Below are 15,311 nucleotides of genomic sequence, written 5' to 3'. Positions count from 1 at the left end.
GTCCGGCAACTATCATCCTTAACCTCTAGGTTAGCCCCCTTCTCGAGTAGCAGCTTGACCACCGTCTCATTTCCGTAGAAGGCGGCATTTGAGAGAGGCGTCCGGCCAATATCATCCTTAACCTCTAGGTCAGCCCCCTTCTCGAGTAGCAGCTTGACCACTACCTCATTTCCGTCACAGGCGGCCCATGAGAGAGGTGTCCGGCCAATTTTATCCTGGACCTCTAGGTCAGCCCCCTTCTCGAGTAGTAGCTTGACCACCGTCTCATGTCCGTAGTAGGCAGCATTTGAGAGAGGCGTCCGGCTATTATAATCCTTAACCTCTAGATTAGCCTCCTTCTCGAGTAGTAGCTTGACCACAGCCACAAACCCACTTGCAGCCGCCCACATGAGTGGTGTCCGACCCTTCTCACGGTCCTTCGAGTCAATTCCGTTTTGAAGATGGCCGCTAGCAGAGTCCTGATCATCCAAAAACATCTTTACAGTTTTCTCGAGTCCCAGAGCGGATACCAGACATAGTGGGGACCCGGTCATAGGAATGGTAATATTGTTGGGGTGGTGCTTGTTATGCAGTTCAGTCCACGTTGTGCGTGTTTCGGATGGCAGACAGAGATTCCGTGTCAGTCCTTTTGCTGCCTCCTGATAACCTTCCTTTGACTGGCGGTAGTGATCTGCCCAGTAGGTGGCTGAGTATTCGAGCATTGAAGCATTTTTCTTCACTAATTCCGACAGCAGGTACTGGATACATGTTTCTGCTAGAACCGAGTTGCAGTCTGCCGGATCTATGGAATGCTTCCAGAGGTATGATCCAGGACCATCTTCCGTGCGGGCGTCTCCGGAAAGCTCGAGAGCTTCCCACTCCTCAGCCGTATCTTTTGTTGTATCTCGGATTAAGAATTCTCTTGCCGTCTGGTGGAGCAAGTAGACTTTGTTATCGACGACGGCGACGAAAAGACCACAAATATCTCGAAGATGTCCCCTCATTCTGCTCTCTGGTATGATCCTGCCTTCGGCAGAGGTACGCTGTCGTTCGCAGTCTACACCTTTGAATGCCATTGCAATCGACATCTCCGTTAGAGACAACGGTCTTTTTGCGGCTAAGATGACATGCAAAAGTCTCCTTGCCTCTCCAGGATCCAGGGATTTCATCAAGATCTTCTCATAAGCATCGTTAGCGGACTGTGGGAGCTTCCTTGTTAAATCCATAATGTCGCTTTTGTCGAGGCCACGTTTGCTGTCCATCAAGCCATCGAAAACGAGAGTGATCCACAGATAAGTTCTGTTTGGAACAGACTCCAGTTGGGTTTTCATTAGTTCCCGCTCATCAGGTTCTAGGTTGAAAAGGTCCGCGGTTTCATCAACCCGGCTTTCCACAACCAGCCTAATCTCCTGTACAATCGCGTCTGCTGTGGGTCCACGATCCCCCTGTAGGTGAATCAATGGGATTTGAGTATTCCTTTTGCGACAGACTTCACGGCGTATGTGCTCGTATGGTCGACTGGTTACCAAGAACTTCAAATTGGGGACCTGAGTTCCAGTGATGGCGTCAATAAGCTCTCTCCTGTCGGAGTCTCGGCATTCGTCAAGAGCATCGATTACACAAACAGTCTCTCGGCAGCTAGCTGCATCGACAAATGTATTCCATAGCTCAGGAAACGACTCGACAAACTTTTCCCCTCGGCCATCATGCCTGGAAAGAACGGTGTCCGTCAGAAGGTGGGGATTCAGATCAAAAAGCTGATGGAGGAGAGTGCAGACGGCGTTAAGGGAGCTCTTCTGGTCCTCAAAGTCATCCTTGAAGAAGAAGTAGCACACCGTTCGCCCGTCGTCAGGAAGGATCTGGTCGACAAGATACCTGGATAGAACAGACTTGCCACAGCCCGGATCTGCTGTGACGTAGAGAACACCTGACGTCTTGTGAATATTCTCTGTTGGCGAATTCCACCCCTTGAACAAGTCGTGATCGGTGAACCAATCGCATGTACCTGTGACTCGCTCACGGTTTCTGTTTTTGCTGCCCTCATAGGGACATGCCTTGTTGTACAAGAGCCGGAGGAAAGTACTCGCACTTTTTTTCCGAGCGATTGCCTCCTGTGTCGCTGCCACCTTCGAGAAACCTTCGTCTATTGTACCTCTAAGCTCAGTCTTGACTTCGTCAAGCTTGTTAAAGATATTGCAAATGACGTTCAGGCTCTTTCTCTCTGCGCAACCTTGAATCTTGGCTTCGGCGTCTTTGATTGCCAACAGCAACTCATCCCATCTATCCCACTTAAACATGTTGCGGATTTTGCTCTCGACTGGGTTGAGCTGCAGAAAACAGACTGCCCGGGTTTGAAATTCAATAATATTGCGGCAGGCAACGGTAATCAAGATCTGGACTTCTTCAACTTGCTGATTGTCGTCCTTTGAGAGGAGAGCCTCGTACTCGGCAAGACGACGGATTGAGCCAGAGATGGCATTTAAGCCATCCAAAAGAACGTGTCGCTGATCTGCAGCTTGAACACAGAACTGGGAATAATTCAGTATCCACCACTCGACCTGGTCGCAGACTTACCGACAAAAGAACCACCACACCCGCACATGCCACTGAAGCAGGAAGACAGGGAGCTGTTGCTGCGGTGATGATGCCCTTGGAGGCAATGATGGATTCGACAGCACTTCTGAAGAATCGTTTGGCCTTGTTCGTAGGCAGAATCTCGCTATCAGCCCTGTTGAGTTTTTCGATTTCCAAGCTGAGGAAGCCTAAAAATTGTTCCCGTCTCTCCAAGGTCCCAATGGGCTTTAGTTTAGATGCGAAATAATCTTCAAGGATACGGTCGTATTTTTCCATTTTCTCGCGCTTCTGGGCGTCTCTCCGCAATTCTTCTTCAGCTCTTGCCCACATGTCTTTGTCTTTGTATGAATCCACTGTCATCCTCTGTCTATCTTGAACATTGATCAGCTCTGCCTCTGCGGGCGCGGCCGAAGCAGAGGAACTAGCGATCTGGGCATCTTCTGCGTGCTTGTCACCTTGACCTTGCAGCACCTTACGGTGTGAGGATCGGGGGATACTTTTGACCCGGGAAGCTGGAGGTGGCGAGTCGGGCCGAATCGCTTTGAGAAAACGGTCCCTGAAACCTTTCTTAGTCTGGCGTGTACCCGGTTTCGAAATACCCTTTTGCTGGTCAGAATCAGGGAGTTTGTTGCTCATGTTGAAAGCCAATCGAGGAGGGAGAGAGTGCTATTTCAAATCGAGGACCAACAGCTGGAACGGAGCGCAGAGACAGCAAGCGTGAAGACTCTCTCATTGGGCGGGCGACCTCGCTGGGGGGTGCGCAGTGGACTGTGCCACACGGAGAAATAATGAACAAGTAGGGTACCCGTAGTATTTAGTATTCGATATCCAGTATCCAGAAGTCAAGAGAAATCGTGTCGCGGCAATATCGGAATCAACGACTACAACAAAGGTACTGAGTAGATGGACGGACGGTGAATTGTAACGAGACGCCTCAGTAAATCTTACAGCCCGAGCATTTCAGCCCCATGGCGCTTAGGCAGCTGAGGGGCATCTAGGTTGCAACGTGGCAGAGGGTGGTTGGGGAAGCGGAAATGTGCATCCCCAGAATCCACGTGTGTTGTTGCCTTCTCACTATCGGGGGCGCAACAGGCAAATGCACATGGCCTCAAGCCAACACCAGAGCAGGATTCGGTTCTAGAGCGATGAGCTTAATGCGGAGGTCGAGAGCCTCGTCGCCTGGGGGACTCAGATTGACATACAACTACACGGCCCACGAGCCGGCCCAGATGGACCAGGTACCGCTTAAAACTGGCTGGCTGGTGCTCCCACATCGACATCCCCAGACCTGTTTGCCTGGCGCGACGAGGCTTCGCAGCCAGTTCTGGCAGTCGGGCGGCGTCATTAGCAAAGGGCCACCGCCAGCTTCGATGTTCGTGACCATAGATGGATCCCAGCAGTCGCTCGTGGGGTGACATTCAATGCCGACCAGCCGGTCTGGGACTGCAGACGTACTTGTAGCTGTCGATTCATTCCGCGCCTTGTTGGAAGGGCCTTTTCCTCCTTTGATACGAGAGCCTAGAGCGCGGTATCTTCCACCTTTTGGAATGCCCTGAGGTCCCTTTCTGACCTCTCCTCGTCCCACACCTGTCTCAATGAAATCAAACGCCAGGCCGGCCGAAGGTTATCTATCGTAGTTGAAGATATTCCTTCGCAATCGACCATAGGATCAGGAAAACAGGGCTTCCCGTTCGCTCAGCCGTACTTAAGCCTGATGCCGGCCAGTTAGTACTACCGTGGGTGACCAGGTGGGAATCCTAGCTGTTGATTGTTTTTGCTTGGATATACTTCTCAGAGTAATTGTTGGGTAGATGGTGTTCGATGTCATCGAAGTAAGAATCGATGCTAGAGGCAAACAATCGGAGGCATGGGGGTCGACGACACAATAGGCTTTGTGAGGGCCAACCGAAACCTTCGCCCGCAAATCGGATGCAGTGTGCAGGATACGGTAGCCCTATGCGCAGTCAAAATATTCTCTACACCTCCCTTCATTGTTGTAGTCCGTGTTTACCTTCTTCCATTGTGGGCTACTCATACCTAGACTGCCTTCGGGCTGCTGGGCTCCTGGATTGGGACACCCTTTCAAGGACCCGTTTCAGCGGAAATCTTCATTCGTTTAATGTTCTCTTGCTCCTTCGCGTAGAGATTCTATCGGCGTGACATACATATAGATCTATATCGCCCGCAACGTACTCTCACAGAAAGGCCATCTCGCGTACGAGGCCTGACTTGACCCAACCCCGCGCGAAATTCCTCCCTGTCCACAGCAGAACCGCGATCCACCAGATCCTTCCCACAATGAGATCGTACCACATTTGACGTGGCCGGCCTTTTCTCTTCCTAGCTCTACGCACAACTTCAATAACTACGCCCTCCAGCACGACTGCGACACCGTTCAAGGCGAAGAACTGAGCCTCCCCAGTTGCCATTCTCCAGTCGCCTGCGAGGACGCCGCGGACAGAGAAGCTGTGGACGAATCCAGAAATCAAGAAAGCGCCAATGACCTTGCCAACGTCGGCTGGTTGATCCGGGCCTTTTCTCAAGAGTTTTCGTTCCAACCACTCCCCTGGCCATATTCCATAGACCAGGAACAGCCTCGCAAACAGTCGGTGCCAACCGAAACTCCAGAACTTCCGTACACTCGTAATTTGCCATGGCCTTGTCGTGTACAGCGGAGGAAAGAAGGCGAGTGGGTTTGGTGCAAGCGGATTAAGCATGATCGCGAACAGAGAATGCCCGAAGGAGAACGCGGCCATAAGGAATGCTCCGAGTGCAGCCGTCAAAAGCAGTTGACACCCCATCGGTATACGGTGGTCGAACAGGTCATATGCAGAATACATGTCCCAGGGCGCATCTTGTATTGGCATGAGGTGACGTACATACACAGTTCTGATAATGGCCCAGCTGACGAGGAGAACGGGCATGACATGGACAAATACGCTGTGAACCCGGTTGCGGACGGTGGGGAGCCAGGTTTTGCGAGTGTGCCGCACATCTGCAGTAGTCCAAGTGAAGCCAATGCCACGCATGGAGAGTTCAAGTTCAAGAGCCCATGCCGCGCGGTCCAGAAGAGTCGTTGGCCACCCAATTTCTGTGGTTGCTGTCTCTAAGACAGGTACCGGGTCAGGTCCGGAGATGGATCTGCGAAGAGCAGACCGCATAGCAGAAGCACGAGGGCTGGCAGGGTATGGATTTTGTTCTGTGACTCCTGAAATACCACCGTTACTTGCCCTCTGAGAGATATCCTCTTGAGAATCACCATTATGATGGAAAGGATCGACGACTCCTCCATTTGTCCATTCCTTCTCTTCGACTTGTGCCACTGGCCCAACAGCGTCCATTCGACGACGGTGATGATATTTGACCCTCCGCGGAATGTGTCCAAACAAGTATGGGCTTATGAAGAATGCGTCAAGGACCCTGCATCCACCGTACAGACCAACAAGGCCCAGCTGGTAGGTCAAACCAATGCTCTGCGGGACATGGTATTCGAGGGGCAGGCGAAAGAATAGCACTCCAGCAACCAGGGCGAGACAGTTCCGGAAAGTCTTCACAACAAGGCTATCGACCGCCGGCGGCGGCGGAGGGGCGAGAAGGAGGAGCGCCAGGTAGTAGATCAGAGGCGGAAGGATAGCGCTTGTAAAGGTCAGCGATTTGGTGCCGGGAATTGGGTGAAGACCAGCTCGAGGAGTCGGGTCTAAAATCGAGTCGTGCAGTGATCGAAGCCACTGCAGTGGTTCGAAAGCCATTCCCTGCAGTACGGCGGCTTGCAAGCTGAAAGAGGAGCGCGTTAGTCGACCATTCTATCTCACTTGGAGTCACCTTTGAGCTTGTGTTCTCTGAATGGCATGTCTAGGCTCGTCATCCATGACACTGAAACGTGATCAGTCCAGGTGTCCGAGTGGTCTCGCTAATGATAGAGAAGAATGGGCCTCTCGAGATGAGAGGGAGCGCATTCTGACATCAGGGAGTTGAGGTCAGAGTGCAGGAAGTTGAAACTAGCCCTGCAATGCCCTGCGACCTGCGAGAAAATGCGCTTGTACGGATCGTGCCGTGATTTGGTCGGAAAGTCACTTTCTTACTCCAACTCCAACAACGACCCCGTTGATCCCTAGCATTCAGCAGCCTTCCCGTAATGATCACGAGGCCCAAGTGGTGATCTGCCTCCTCCTGCGATATCTATACAGCATCAGTCTTGCGGCATACAAGACTGAGTTCACTCCGCTACCGTTGTCTTACTTGAACAGCCACGATATTATCCCCAGACCATGACCCCGACAACCAAGGACCTAGCCAGACACACCAGAGTCTTCAGAAAGGCTTCTTCGGAACACCAATCTACCTTTGGTTCCAGTGGGACGGGGTCGCTTTTGCCTGCTTCCTGTATCTACCTTCGTCTCCTCGTTCTCAAGGAGCCCTATGTTGGCTGACAAACTATACCATGGCGGAAAGAACATTGTACGGTAAACAAGCGACTTCAGACAACTACGCAATCACAGCATATTCGAAAGGGGTGACTTTCTGGCTACCGTAGCACTCCAAATCTTTCCCTGGTGAGATGGGACCCTTGCTGCCGACAATCCTGTGCGTTTCTCTAAAGCATGGGACGGTCCTTGGTTTCGCATCTCAAACTTCGAGACCGAAATCGACTGCTGTGAGGCCTGGTTGCATGGCACTCTCCTCATCTTTTCAGCTCAAAAATGGCGCGGTTGCCGCATAAAATCTTCCTCGTGGACAGTGTGAAGAGCGCTGCTTGAAGGTCCACATCTCTGCCTCTCAGCCGTCACTGTTTGCTTCACACACCGAGACGTCGTCTTGTGGGCTCTTTGCACGATTTCCGGACGAGGTATTTGAACGCTTCCGGCAGCTTTAACTCCCTTGATACTGTCTAGAAGGGAGTCGATAGATACCATATACGCCCATGGTGCGTCAGATCGCGAGGCGATGATGTGGCCACAAACGAGTTTGTCATTGACGACCCAGGCGCCCGAGACACCGCGCGGCAGGTTGCGTTCGAGGCTGACACGGCGCACCTCAAATACCGATTTCCCTATCTTCAGGATGGACCTCAAGGCTGAAAGGACACCATATTGTGGCCCAATTTCGGCTGCGATAACGGTCACTTCGCCATTCACATTGTCTGTCTGCTCCACAGCTCCCTCAATGAGGATATCCCGACGAGGATCTCTGAAACATATCGCATTTGGCAGGAGGTCAGGCCAGCTCGAAACATCAATAAGAGCACAGTCTGCCTCCATCTTTAACTCTTGAAGTGGGAACTGGTTGAAATCACCTGCTACTGAGACGGTAGCTGCTCGAAGTTCTCTGTGCGGATCGTCCATCTCGTGCTCACGGTGTTGGCATGGTTGTTGAAGCTGAAGACCTGGAATCGAGGTGTGTGCCGTGGGCCAAATATCCGGGGTCATGGGGCGTCTGTTGACCGAAGAAGCTATCAATGTAGGCTCCGATCCGCTTTCAGTGTTGATGTGGTGGAACCGGTCAAGACACTCTGGAGGCATGCGTGGCCTTGAGGCTGGAGCTAGCTGCTGCACATTTGCACTGTCCGCTTCGACCGAATCTCTGGCTATTACTTTTGTCCCTGTCGGGTTGGGGTTGCCGTTGTCGCCTGCAGATATTGAAGATGTATCCTCTTCATCGTCGCTGTCAAAAGAGATGAATGGATCCTCCGACTCGAATGAGCTCTCATTGTCGACATCCTCTCCACCCATGATTTCAGCAGCATCTGAGTCATCGCCACCGCCCGTGATGAACGGGTGGCCTGCGGTAATTCCGTACACGATGTGTCCGATCGTCACCAGACCCCCGAATGTGCAAGAGCCAACCTCATTCCCAGCTTCGGAGAAAACCTGAACCCTTTGACCGCAAAACGTCCTGGCTCCCTGCGGGATTTCGACTACGCATGACCTTTTCACGGAACATGCAGTGTTGCCATTTATGACTCTTCCGTTCAACACAAATTGCTGAACATGTGCAACTACTCGCAGGTCATTCTCGCTGCATAGTCGCTTGAGCCATTTTAGCTCTTTGCAAACCTTTTTAATTTCTTTTCGAGCTCGGTCTGTTCGGCATGTGATGACTATTGTCGGTTTGAGCTTGTTCTGGTTTTCACCAACCATCAACAGTTCTAATATCCACGACGCTTCGACAACATGCTTCTCGAGTTCACAATACAGCCGGTTTTGTATCCTCGATGTCCACAATTCTGCGATTGATGTCTCTATAGGCATATCTGGATCGGCAACGAGCCTCTGTATTGACATGAGATTGGAGGTTGTGACAAGAGAGGTAGGTGTAGTGGCGTTGGTGTCGGTGGTGCTAGCATATCGTGACTGTTGCCGGCTCAGCAAGCTTCCCTCACTTGACGTTCCTCCAACAGATGACTTGAATGAGCCGAATAGTCGTCGAAATGACGAAGTGATGCCTTGCCTCAAGACAGTCGGCGCTGATTGATCATTGAGAGAAGCCGCGAGGCCTATCGTTAGCGCAGAAGACGATGGAAAGCTGTGTTCGACCGTCGGCAAATGACGATCCGCCCCTCCTCGCAATTCTCCAGACTTTTGAACAACGTTCAAGTTTCGTCCATCAGCGGTAGGCTGGTATGTCTCCAATGGGTGTAGGTGTTTCGGTGGAGCTGCAGGTGTCTCCGGCAGCGTATCAAAAGCACCTCTAACATCGTCCTGGTGGTGAAATACCTCGTGAGGCTGGTCGAGGTCGACTGTGGGATTTTTGAATGCACAGGCCTCCATGTCCGTGAATTGAGATATCGATCTAGGATACAAGTCGCGCGAAGTCAGCGACACAGCTTCAGGACATTGGGATACCCATTTCAACCCCGTCAAACATCAATTCATCCTGTCGGCGAGCCGGAGCCTGATTTTCCGAGATAGTGGTCAAGAATCGCGGACAAGAAAGTTTTATGCAAGACCAAGGAGTAGGTGAAATTGGACATGTTCTGCCGGTTGATAGACCTGAGAACATCATTGGACATCGGAAACGTCCACAGGCGGCGGCTAATGCAAAGACTTGGTAAGTGGCGCAACAACCTGACCAGTACCGAGTACTGCTCAGCCTCACCGATTACAAGACACGCTGTGACCAGACCAGAACAGTGCGCAGGCAACAGGCTGAGGCAAGAATCCATCAGGCCGCCCAAAAGCTGCAATGGTCAGTCTTGTCAGCGAAGTGACTAGTTCTGAAGCAATCCCATCCTCACTGAGAAACCTTTGACGTGCCCAAGACTCCCCAGCCGCCCAGCCCCTATTCGACATTCGAGATTCGCCAGACGGCGCACTGACGTACGTGTATGGCTGTATCCTGCTCTATCTTTCGTGCCGCTTGTCCATGTCGCTGGTTGTCATGTTCGACCCTCCCAGGACTAGTTTCTCTTCATCGGGACAAAAACATAACATGTGCAGCGACAAAACACCTCTCAGACACAGGCCCATGCCTGGGTTGAAGCTACAGATCTTCGAGGCGCTCTTTGGGACACAGGTCTCTCCAAGCAATCTTCGTTATCTCGGAGACTATTTTGCGTTCTATGTCGAAGAGATTGGACTTCTGGGCATCGGAATCGGAACTCAGGCACGGCAAGCCGCTCGAGTTGCTGCCACGACGCATGAAGACATCATGCAAATTGCAAGGGCGATCCGAGTTCACGCCGACGGCACCAGGCAAGATTTGCAACGAGTGCTTCGAGGCAACTTCGCCGACAAGAGCGAGAATGAGATTGAGAATGCGATAAATCTCGGCATCCGCTTGTGCCTTTTGGTGAATGTACGGGACAAGAGCCTCTCATCACTGCGGTCTAGCACCCCTTGTGTGGTCTGGGCGGCGGACGTCCCGTTGAAACAGTTTCTGACCAGCCTATTCCCGGTCCCACGCTACACGAGACTCACCGCAAAGGAGAGTAGACTAGATCCCAAGTTCACCGCGACCAACATGGTGAGAATTTGCGGATTGCGGATTCGATGGACGACCAGCCTAGAAGACCATTTGTCTCTGGACAGAAGGACGAAGACGCTTTCCATCTTCCCGCACAAGTTCGTCCTGCAAGCCATGCTTGGGATTGGCTCCGGTAGCAAACAACACCCAGTGTACGTTTTCTCTCCAAGCCCTCGCAGTGCATAAGAGCGTCTACTGAACTGGCCCAGCCCTCTTCCGCATTCCATGCTGGCAGAGACAATCTTGACGCTCGACCTGTTGTTTCCACCGTGGGATCGAGACACGGAAGTCTTCCTCGAGGCGCAGGGACAGGCGTTCCATCAAATTGGAGAATTCGACGCCCATCGGACGCTCAACCTGTGGGATTTTGTGCATTGGCGAGACCGCGTCCTCGAGTTGTACGAAGAAGTCTTTCAGTCCCCGCCGGTGAGCTGGGCGCAGCTGTGGCGCGACAGGCGGAACCCTCAGCAATTCTGGACGTTCTGGATTGCACTTTTCATCCTGGGCCTTACCATCGTATCCTGTGTCGCGACGATGGTGCAAACATGGGCCGCTGTGAAGGCGATAGGACGACAAAGGTCTTGATGCACAGCTATCTGTCTAGTCTACGCCAAACGGATATCCTTTCTCGATCACCCACGACTGAATCGAACCGCGGCATCATCGTGGAAGGTGCTCCGTGGTGTATGTATTCCCGGGCGTTTTGATCGGTAGTCTACCTGTTTCTGACCCAGGGTTTGTCGATATTACGAAGCGAAATTGCCCGCCGTTGTAAGAGCCTTGGAACACAGTACGATCCCAGATAGTTCGTTCGTGCTCAATGACTACCAAATATGCAATCGAATGCGGCGGTTAAATGACAGCCTCTTATGATTGAATGATAGTATTGATGCCGGGCGTGGTTGTTGTTTGGGAGTAAGCTTAACTTTTGTTGTGGGCGAGCATGCCGACAGCTTTCACTCACCCCCAGTAGTACAACAGAACGTCTAGCTAGAAGTTGGAATAAAACCGCAAGACACGAACAGACAGCTATAGGGTGGTCCCCTGAACATTTGTCAAATTCATCTGAGGGAAAGAAAATCCAGCTCATTAGTAGTAACCATCGATCCTCTCAGGCAATATACCTGAGCAGTAAACAAAACATGTCTATCTAGAGTACGGTATCCTCCAGAACAAGCAACAAAAAGGCCCCCTACACACAACATTACTGATAGGATAGCCTAGATCAAGCAAACGAGATTGTGATGTCGTCCAGACCGATTGAATTGTTCTCGTTGTCCATAAAGACATCGATCATGACGGGGGAGAGGCCGTCACCCCCGGTCCACGTGAATGTGTACGTAAGTTCCTGCCAGTCGTCGGGACCGCTATTGGTGAGCGTCATGTCCGTGCTGAAGCCGATGTCGGTGACGATCTGGATACGGACGGGCCCAGACGCGGCGCACGAGCCCGTGCCGTCGCAGTCTCCAATGACCCAGAGCGAGATGGTGTACTCAACGCCGTTGCAGAAGGACGGGGACTGCGCGATGCGCGCTTCCGAGGGCGAGGTATTGTCGTTGGTCACCTGGCTAGAGAGACGGAAAAGAAAAAGAAGGGCCTTAGTTAGCGCCATGGTGCCAGTACGGGGATATAGTACAGACGAGTTATGAGGGAAGAAAGGGGAGAGCGAAAGTTGGAGAATAAGGAAGGGTCGACGTACAAGTAATTGTTGCCGGAATGTGGTTGGAAAATGCCAGTGTCTGCTTGGGCAACCGTCTCCACAAGGTCGGGAGTAAAGGCGGAGTAGACCCAAGGGTCTATGTCCGTAGTGCTCGACTCGAATCCACCGTTTTGCAGCGTCGGGGTCGGGCAGTTCGGAGGAGGAGTGGTGGTGGTAGTGGTGGTAGTAGTAGTCGTCGTGGTAGTCGTGGTCGTTGTTGTGGTTGTTGTGGTAGTGGTTGTTGTTGTTGTGCTCGTCGTTGTAGTTGTGGTGGTAGGAGTGGCTGTGGTAGTGGTTGTGGTTGTGGTTGTGGTTGTGGTGCTGGGTGTTGTTGCTGTGCTTGTGGTTGACAGAGTTGTAGGTGTTGTCGTTGGCACCGTCGAAGTAGTCGTTGACGAGGACGTTGAGATTGAGGAAGTGGTGCTTTCAGAGGTCGGAGATTTCGTGCTAGACGTCGTCGGGCTATGCATAATCCGAGTCAGCAGGATTCTGCAAAGAATCTATACGTCGCCAGCAAGAACCTTATCCAAGACAGACTCGTAAAAGGATGTGGCGATGTGCAGATCCTGCAACTTGATGCTGCGCCGGACAGGCAAGGGGTGAACATACTGTAGCTTTGTTGTCTCGGACGTAGTGGTAGTGACTGGGATGCTCGGCCAGCTTGGAAAGCTGGGTTGAGGCCATCCTGGCTGTCCTCCACCCGGAGGACCAGGCTGCGGGAATCCAGGAGATCCCGGCCAGCCTGGAGAGTTGCCTCCAGGAGGACCTTCTCCTGGACCTCCTCGGCCTGGTGGTCCGCTTGGGGGACCTCCTTGATCAGGAAACCCGGGGGGACCTCCCAAAAAGCCAGGGAGGGCAAGGCCCTGAATACCAAGAGCAAACAGCGAAAGCGACAGAACCTTGGAGGTAACCATGTTGTCACTTTCGTGGGCAAGATCTCAAAAGAGCAAACCAGAGTAGGTACGAATGGAACTGGTGGGGAATGAGGAGTTCAACGAGCGACACCACCACGGAAGAGCAAAACAAAAGGCAAAAGCAGGGCAGGAAGGAGCGTGTGAAGAGAAAGGACGGGAGAGACGTAGTGGCGAAGGGGGATAGAATGGGCTCACATCCGTTATATTATTGTCCTCCTGGCCCGCAACGTGATCGTGCTTGAAGGATCAACGGCAAGCACCACTGCTTGCGTCGCCCGGTGTGATTATTGCTCCTTTGTAGGCTGCTAAAATACTTGTCTCAGCAGAGTACGAGGTAGAGCCTGACCATCAACGCCGCGGGCACAGGTAATCTCGGTTCGTCTGCTGTTTGGCGATCGCAAGCGATTCCACGAGAGCTATGCACCCGATTAAGGCATTCGCGTCATCGTGGCCGTTGTAGCTAGTCCTCGTACAGCTGGGCGGCTGTTGTGGTGGAGCTCGCACAAGCTTTTCTGGATATCTAATCTCGCATCGCCTCCTTTTCCAGGGCCGTGAATGTCCATCGCCCACGCCAAGCTTTGCGGGGTTAACTTTTCTGGGCCGCGGCAGCTAAACCCCTTAAGGCACTAGCTAGCGCAGGGCCACTTCAACTAGTGACATCAGCACCTTATTGAAATCTTCCTCATTGTGAAGCCCAGAAGATATACTTCGTACTGCGGCATAATCATTAGCATTTCCAGTCTAAGTGGCTGCAGGGAATCCGAGTCTGATGACCACGACTACAGCTACATGCTCTTCTCGTGTGAGCCATGTCGCCTATTATATACCTCGTTCCCGAAATACGAAAGCGCCCTAGGCTGACGAACCAAATGCTTGATTCAATTCGATCTGAGAATGAAATCGAGTCGAATTCGCAATGGTCCTGAACGGGCGGAACCACCCACGAACAGCAGTACTGCACAGTAAAGGTAGCAGCAGGAGTAGCAGTAGTCTTTCGCCGTCCCAAATAGCATGTATGAAAGCCGCTGCTGCATAGGCATGTGGACAAGATACTTATAGTCTACTACTACTGTCGTGCTATAGCTCCAGCGCCTGAGGCCTTTTTTAGACACAAGTGGCACAATCTGACGGAGAGCAGATGCCATCCAACAATGTCGCCACAGCTTATTCGATAGCGACGAGGTAGCAGGCAGCTCAGATGCAGCCAATATTGTCAGCACGGAAAGGATACCACTGTGTCTAGGGTACGACAGAAAACCGTCATGAATGAATGATAACTACCACCTTTCAGCTAACAAGTCAGACTGAGTGAGATAGTATGTCTTCTCCGCAGCCGGGAAAGCCAAAAGCCAAAAGGATGAGCAAGGGCGCCGGCAGCCTCCAACTCTGACAAGCGCACTCTTCCAAAGCTCGTCAAGGGACAAACTCCAGCCTCCGATGATCACATATAGCTGCGCAAGGCGCGTAAACCCATTGAGATAATTCCACAAGGAGTCTTCCTGGTCCGAAAGTGCAACTTGTCTTTGACATCGACTCACCAGCAACGTCCATATTTATCTAGTCACGTGATGCGAATGCTGGAAAGCTACTGGATTCGGTCAGCCAGATTACCGCTTTGGGCGAAAATGGTGACTCGTTTCAAGACGTCAAGTTGTGCCACACTTGATCACCATGAGGATCTCACAACGCTTTGAATTCACTTTGAGTACCGAAGGTCAGTTCGACAGGACATGGTGCTAACAATCCAAAGTGTACTCCCCGCCGTCCCGGTAGGATCCTACCTTGAAGCAAACACAGTCCCGGCCTGATTCCAGCTCGACTCTTGCCCGACTCTAGCTCAGCCTGAGTCGCTTTGAGGGACCCTGATCCAGTTTGATTTCAAGTTGGTCTCACCTCGTCTCTGGTCTGAATCATAGAGAACGGTCGAGAAAAGTAACGCATTCTACTAATGAATAGTAGTACCATTCAACATTGTCACAACTTAAGTTACTATGTATGTCCTAGCTATAGTATTCTTTACAGTTCCTTGTCCCGTGCCTCCGACACTAGTAGTATCCTACCCTAGATACTATCATAGAGTTGATCAGTCTCTATCCTCTCACCCATTTACGGCATGACCTTGAGCACGATGGCATTGCACCCCTACAACATCAGCTTTTATAATGCGTATGTCCGTCTATGTA

The 15,311-nt window shown here is 51.9% G+C and overlaps 5 protein-coding genes and 1 non-coding gene across 7 annotated transcripts in view; 2 read left to right on the top strand and 4 right to left on the bottom strand.

The window, feature by feature from the left end:
* PV07_10216 overlaps positions 1–3,439 on the bottom strand; it is a gene marked incomplete at both ends in the record, with an annotated part of 5,656 nt that extends 2,217 nt beyond the window's left edge. Inside the window, 3 exons of one of the 2 annotated variants that reach the window (XM_016397530.1) lie at positions 11–1,689; positions 1,855–2,507; positions 2,554–3,189. In XM_016397530.1, coding sequence (XP_016244721.1) covers positions 11–1,689; positions 1,855–2,507; positions 2,554–3,189 — 2,968 coding nt within the window. Of the gene's footprint in view, positions 1–10; positions 2,508–2,553 lie in introns of both variants that reach the window. The other variant, XM_016397529.1, reaches the window with a different exon arrangement.
* Positions 3,440–4,210: 771 nt separating this feature from the next.
* Positions 4,211–4,326, top strand: PV07_10215. The gene has a single exon (XR_001622149.1). It is a non-coding gene; the product is annotated as a 5S ribosomal RNA (ribosomal RNA).
* A 356-nt stretch (positions 4,327–4,682) lies between these two features.
* Positions 4,683–6,579, bottom strand: PV07_10214 (uncharacterized protein). Its single transcript, XM_016397528.1, has one exon. The coding sequence runs from the start codon at positions 6,300–6,302 to the stop codon at positions 4,749–4,751; it is 1,554 nt and encodes a 517-aa protein (XP_016244719.1). The 5' UTR covers positions 6,303–6,579; the 3' UTR covers positions 4,683–4,748.
* Positions 6,580–6,908: 329 nt separating this feature from the next.
* Positions 6,909–9,320, bottom strand: PV07_10213 (uncharacterized protein; the record flags this gene model as incomplete). Its single annotated transcript, XM_016397527.1, has 1 exon — positions 6,909–9,320. The coding sequence occupies one exon, from the start codon at positions 9,318–9,320 to the stop codon at positions 7,248–7,250; it is 2,073 nt and encodes a 690-aa protein (XP_016244718.1). The 3' UTR covers positions 6,909–7,247.
* Positions 9,321–9,915: 595 nt separating this feature from the next.
* On the top strand, positions 9,916–11,100 carry PV07_10212 (uncharacterized protein; the record flags this gene model as incomplete). Its single annotated transcript, XM_016397526.1, has 2 exons — positions 9,916–10,667; positions 10,725–11,100. 2 exons carry the CDS (start codon positions 9,916–9,918, stop codon positions 11,098–11,100), a joined length of 1,128 nt encoding a protein of 375 aa, XP_016244717.1.
* Positions 11,101–11,474: 374 nt separating this feature from the next.
* On the bottom strand, positions 11,475–13,283 carry PV07_10211 (uncharacterized protein). The gene is made up of 3 exons (XM_016397525.1): positions 12,824–13,283; positions 12,215–12,676; positions 11,475–12,083 (listed from the first exon to the last, which is right to left on the bottom strand). Exons 1-3 carry the CDS (start codon positions 13,126–13,128, stop codon positions 11,741–11,743), a joined length of 1,110 nt encoding a protein of 369 aa, XP_016244716.1. The 5' UTR covers positions 13,129–13,283; the 3' UTR covers positions 11,475–11,740.
* Positions 13,284–15,311: the final 2,028 nt, after the last annotated feature.

Source organism: Cladophialophora immunda (genome assembly GCF_000835495.1).
Source record: "Cladophialophora immunda strain CBS 83496 unplaced genomic scaffold supercont1.6, whole genome shotgun sequence".
NCBI lineage: Eukaryota > Fungi > Ascomycota > Eurotiomycetes > Chaetothyriales > Herpotrichiellaceae > Cladophialophora > Cladophialophora immunda.
The sequence above is the reverse complement of the archived record's forward strand: the minus strand, read 5'-3'. Positions and strand labels throughout refer to the sequence as shown.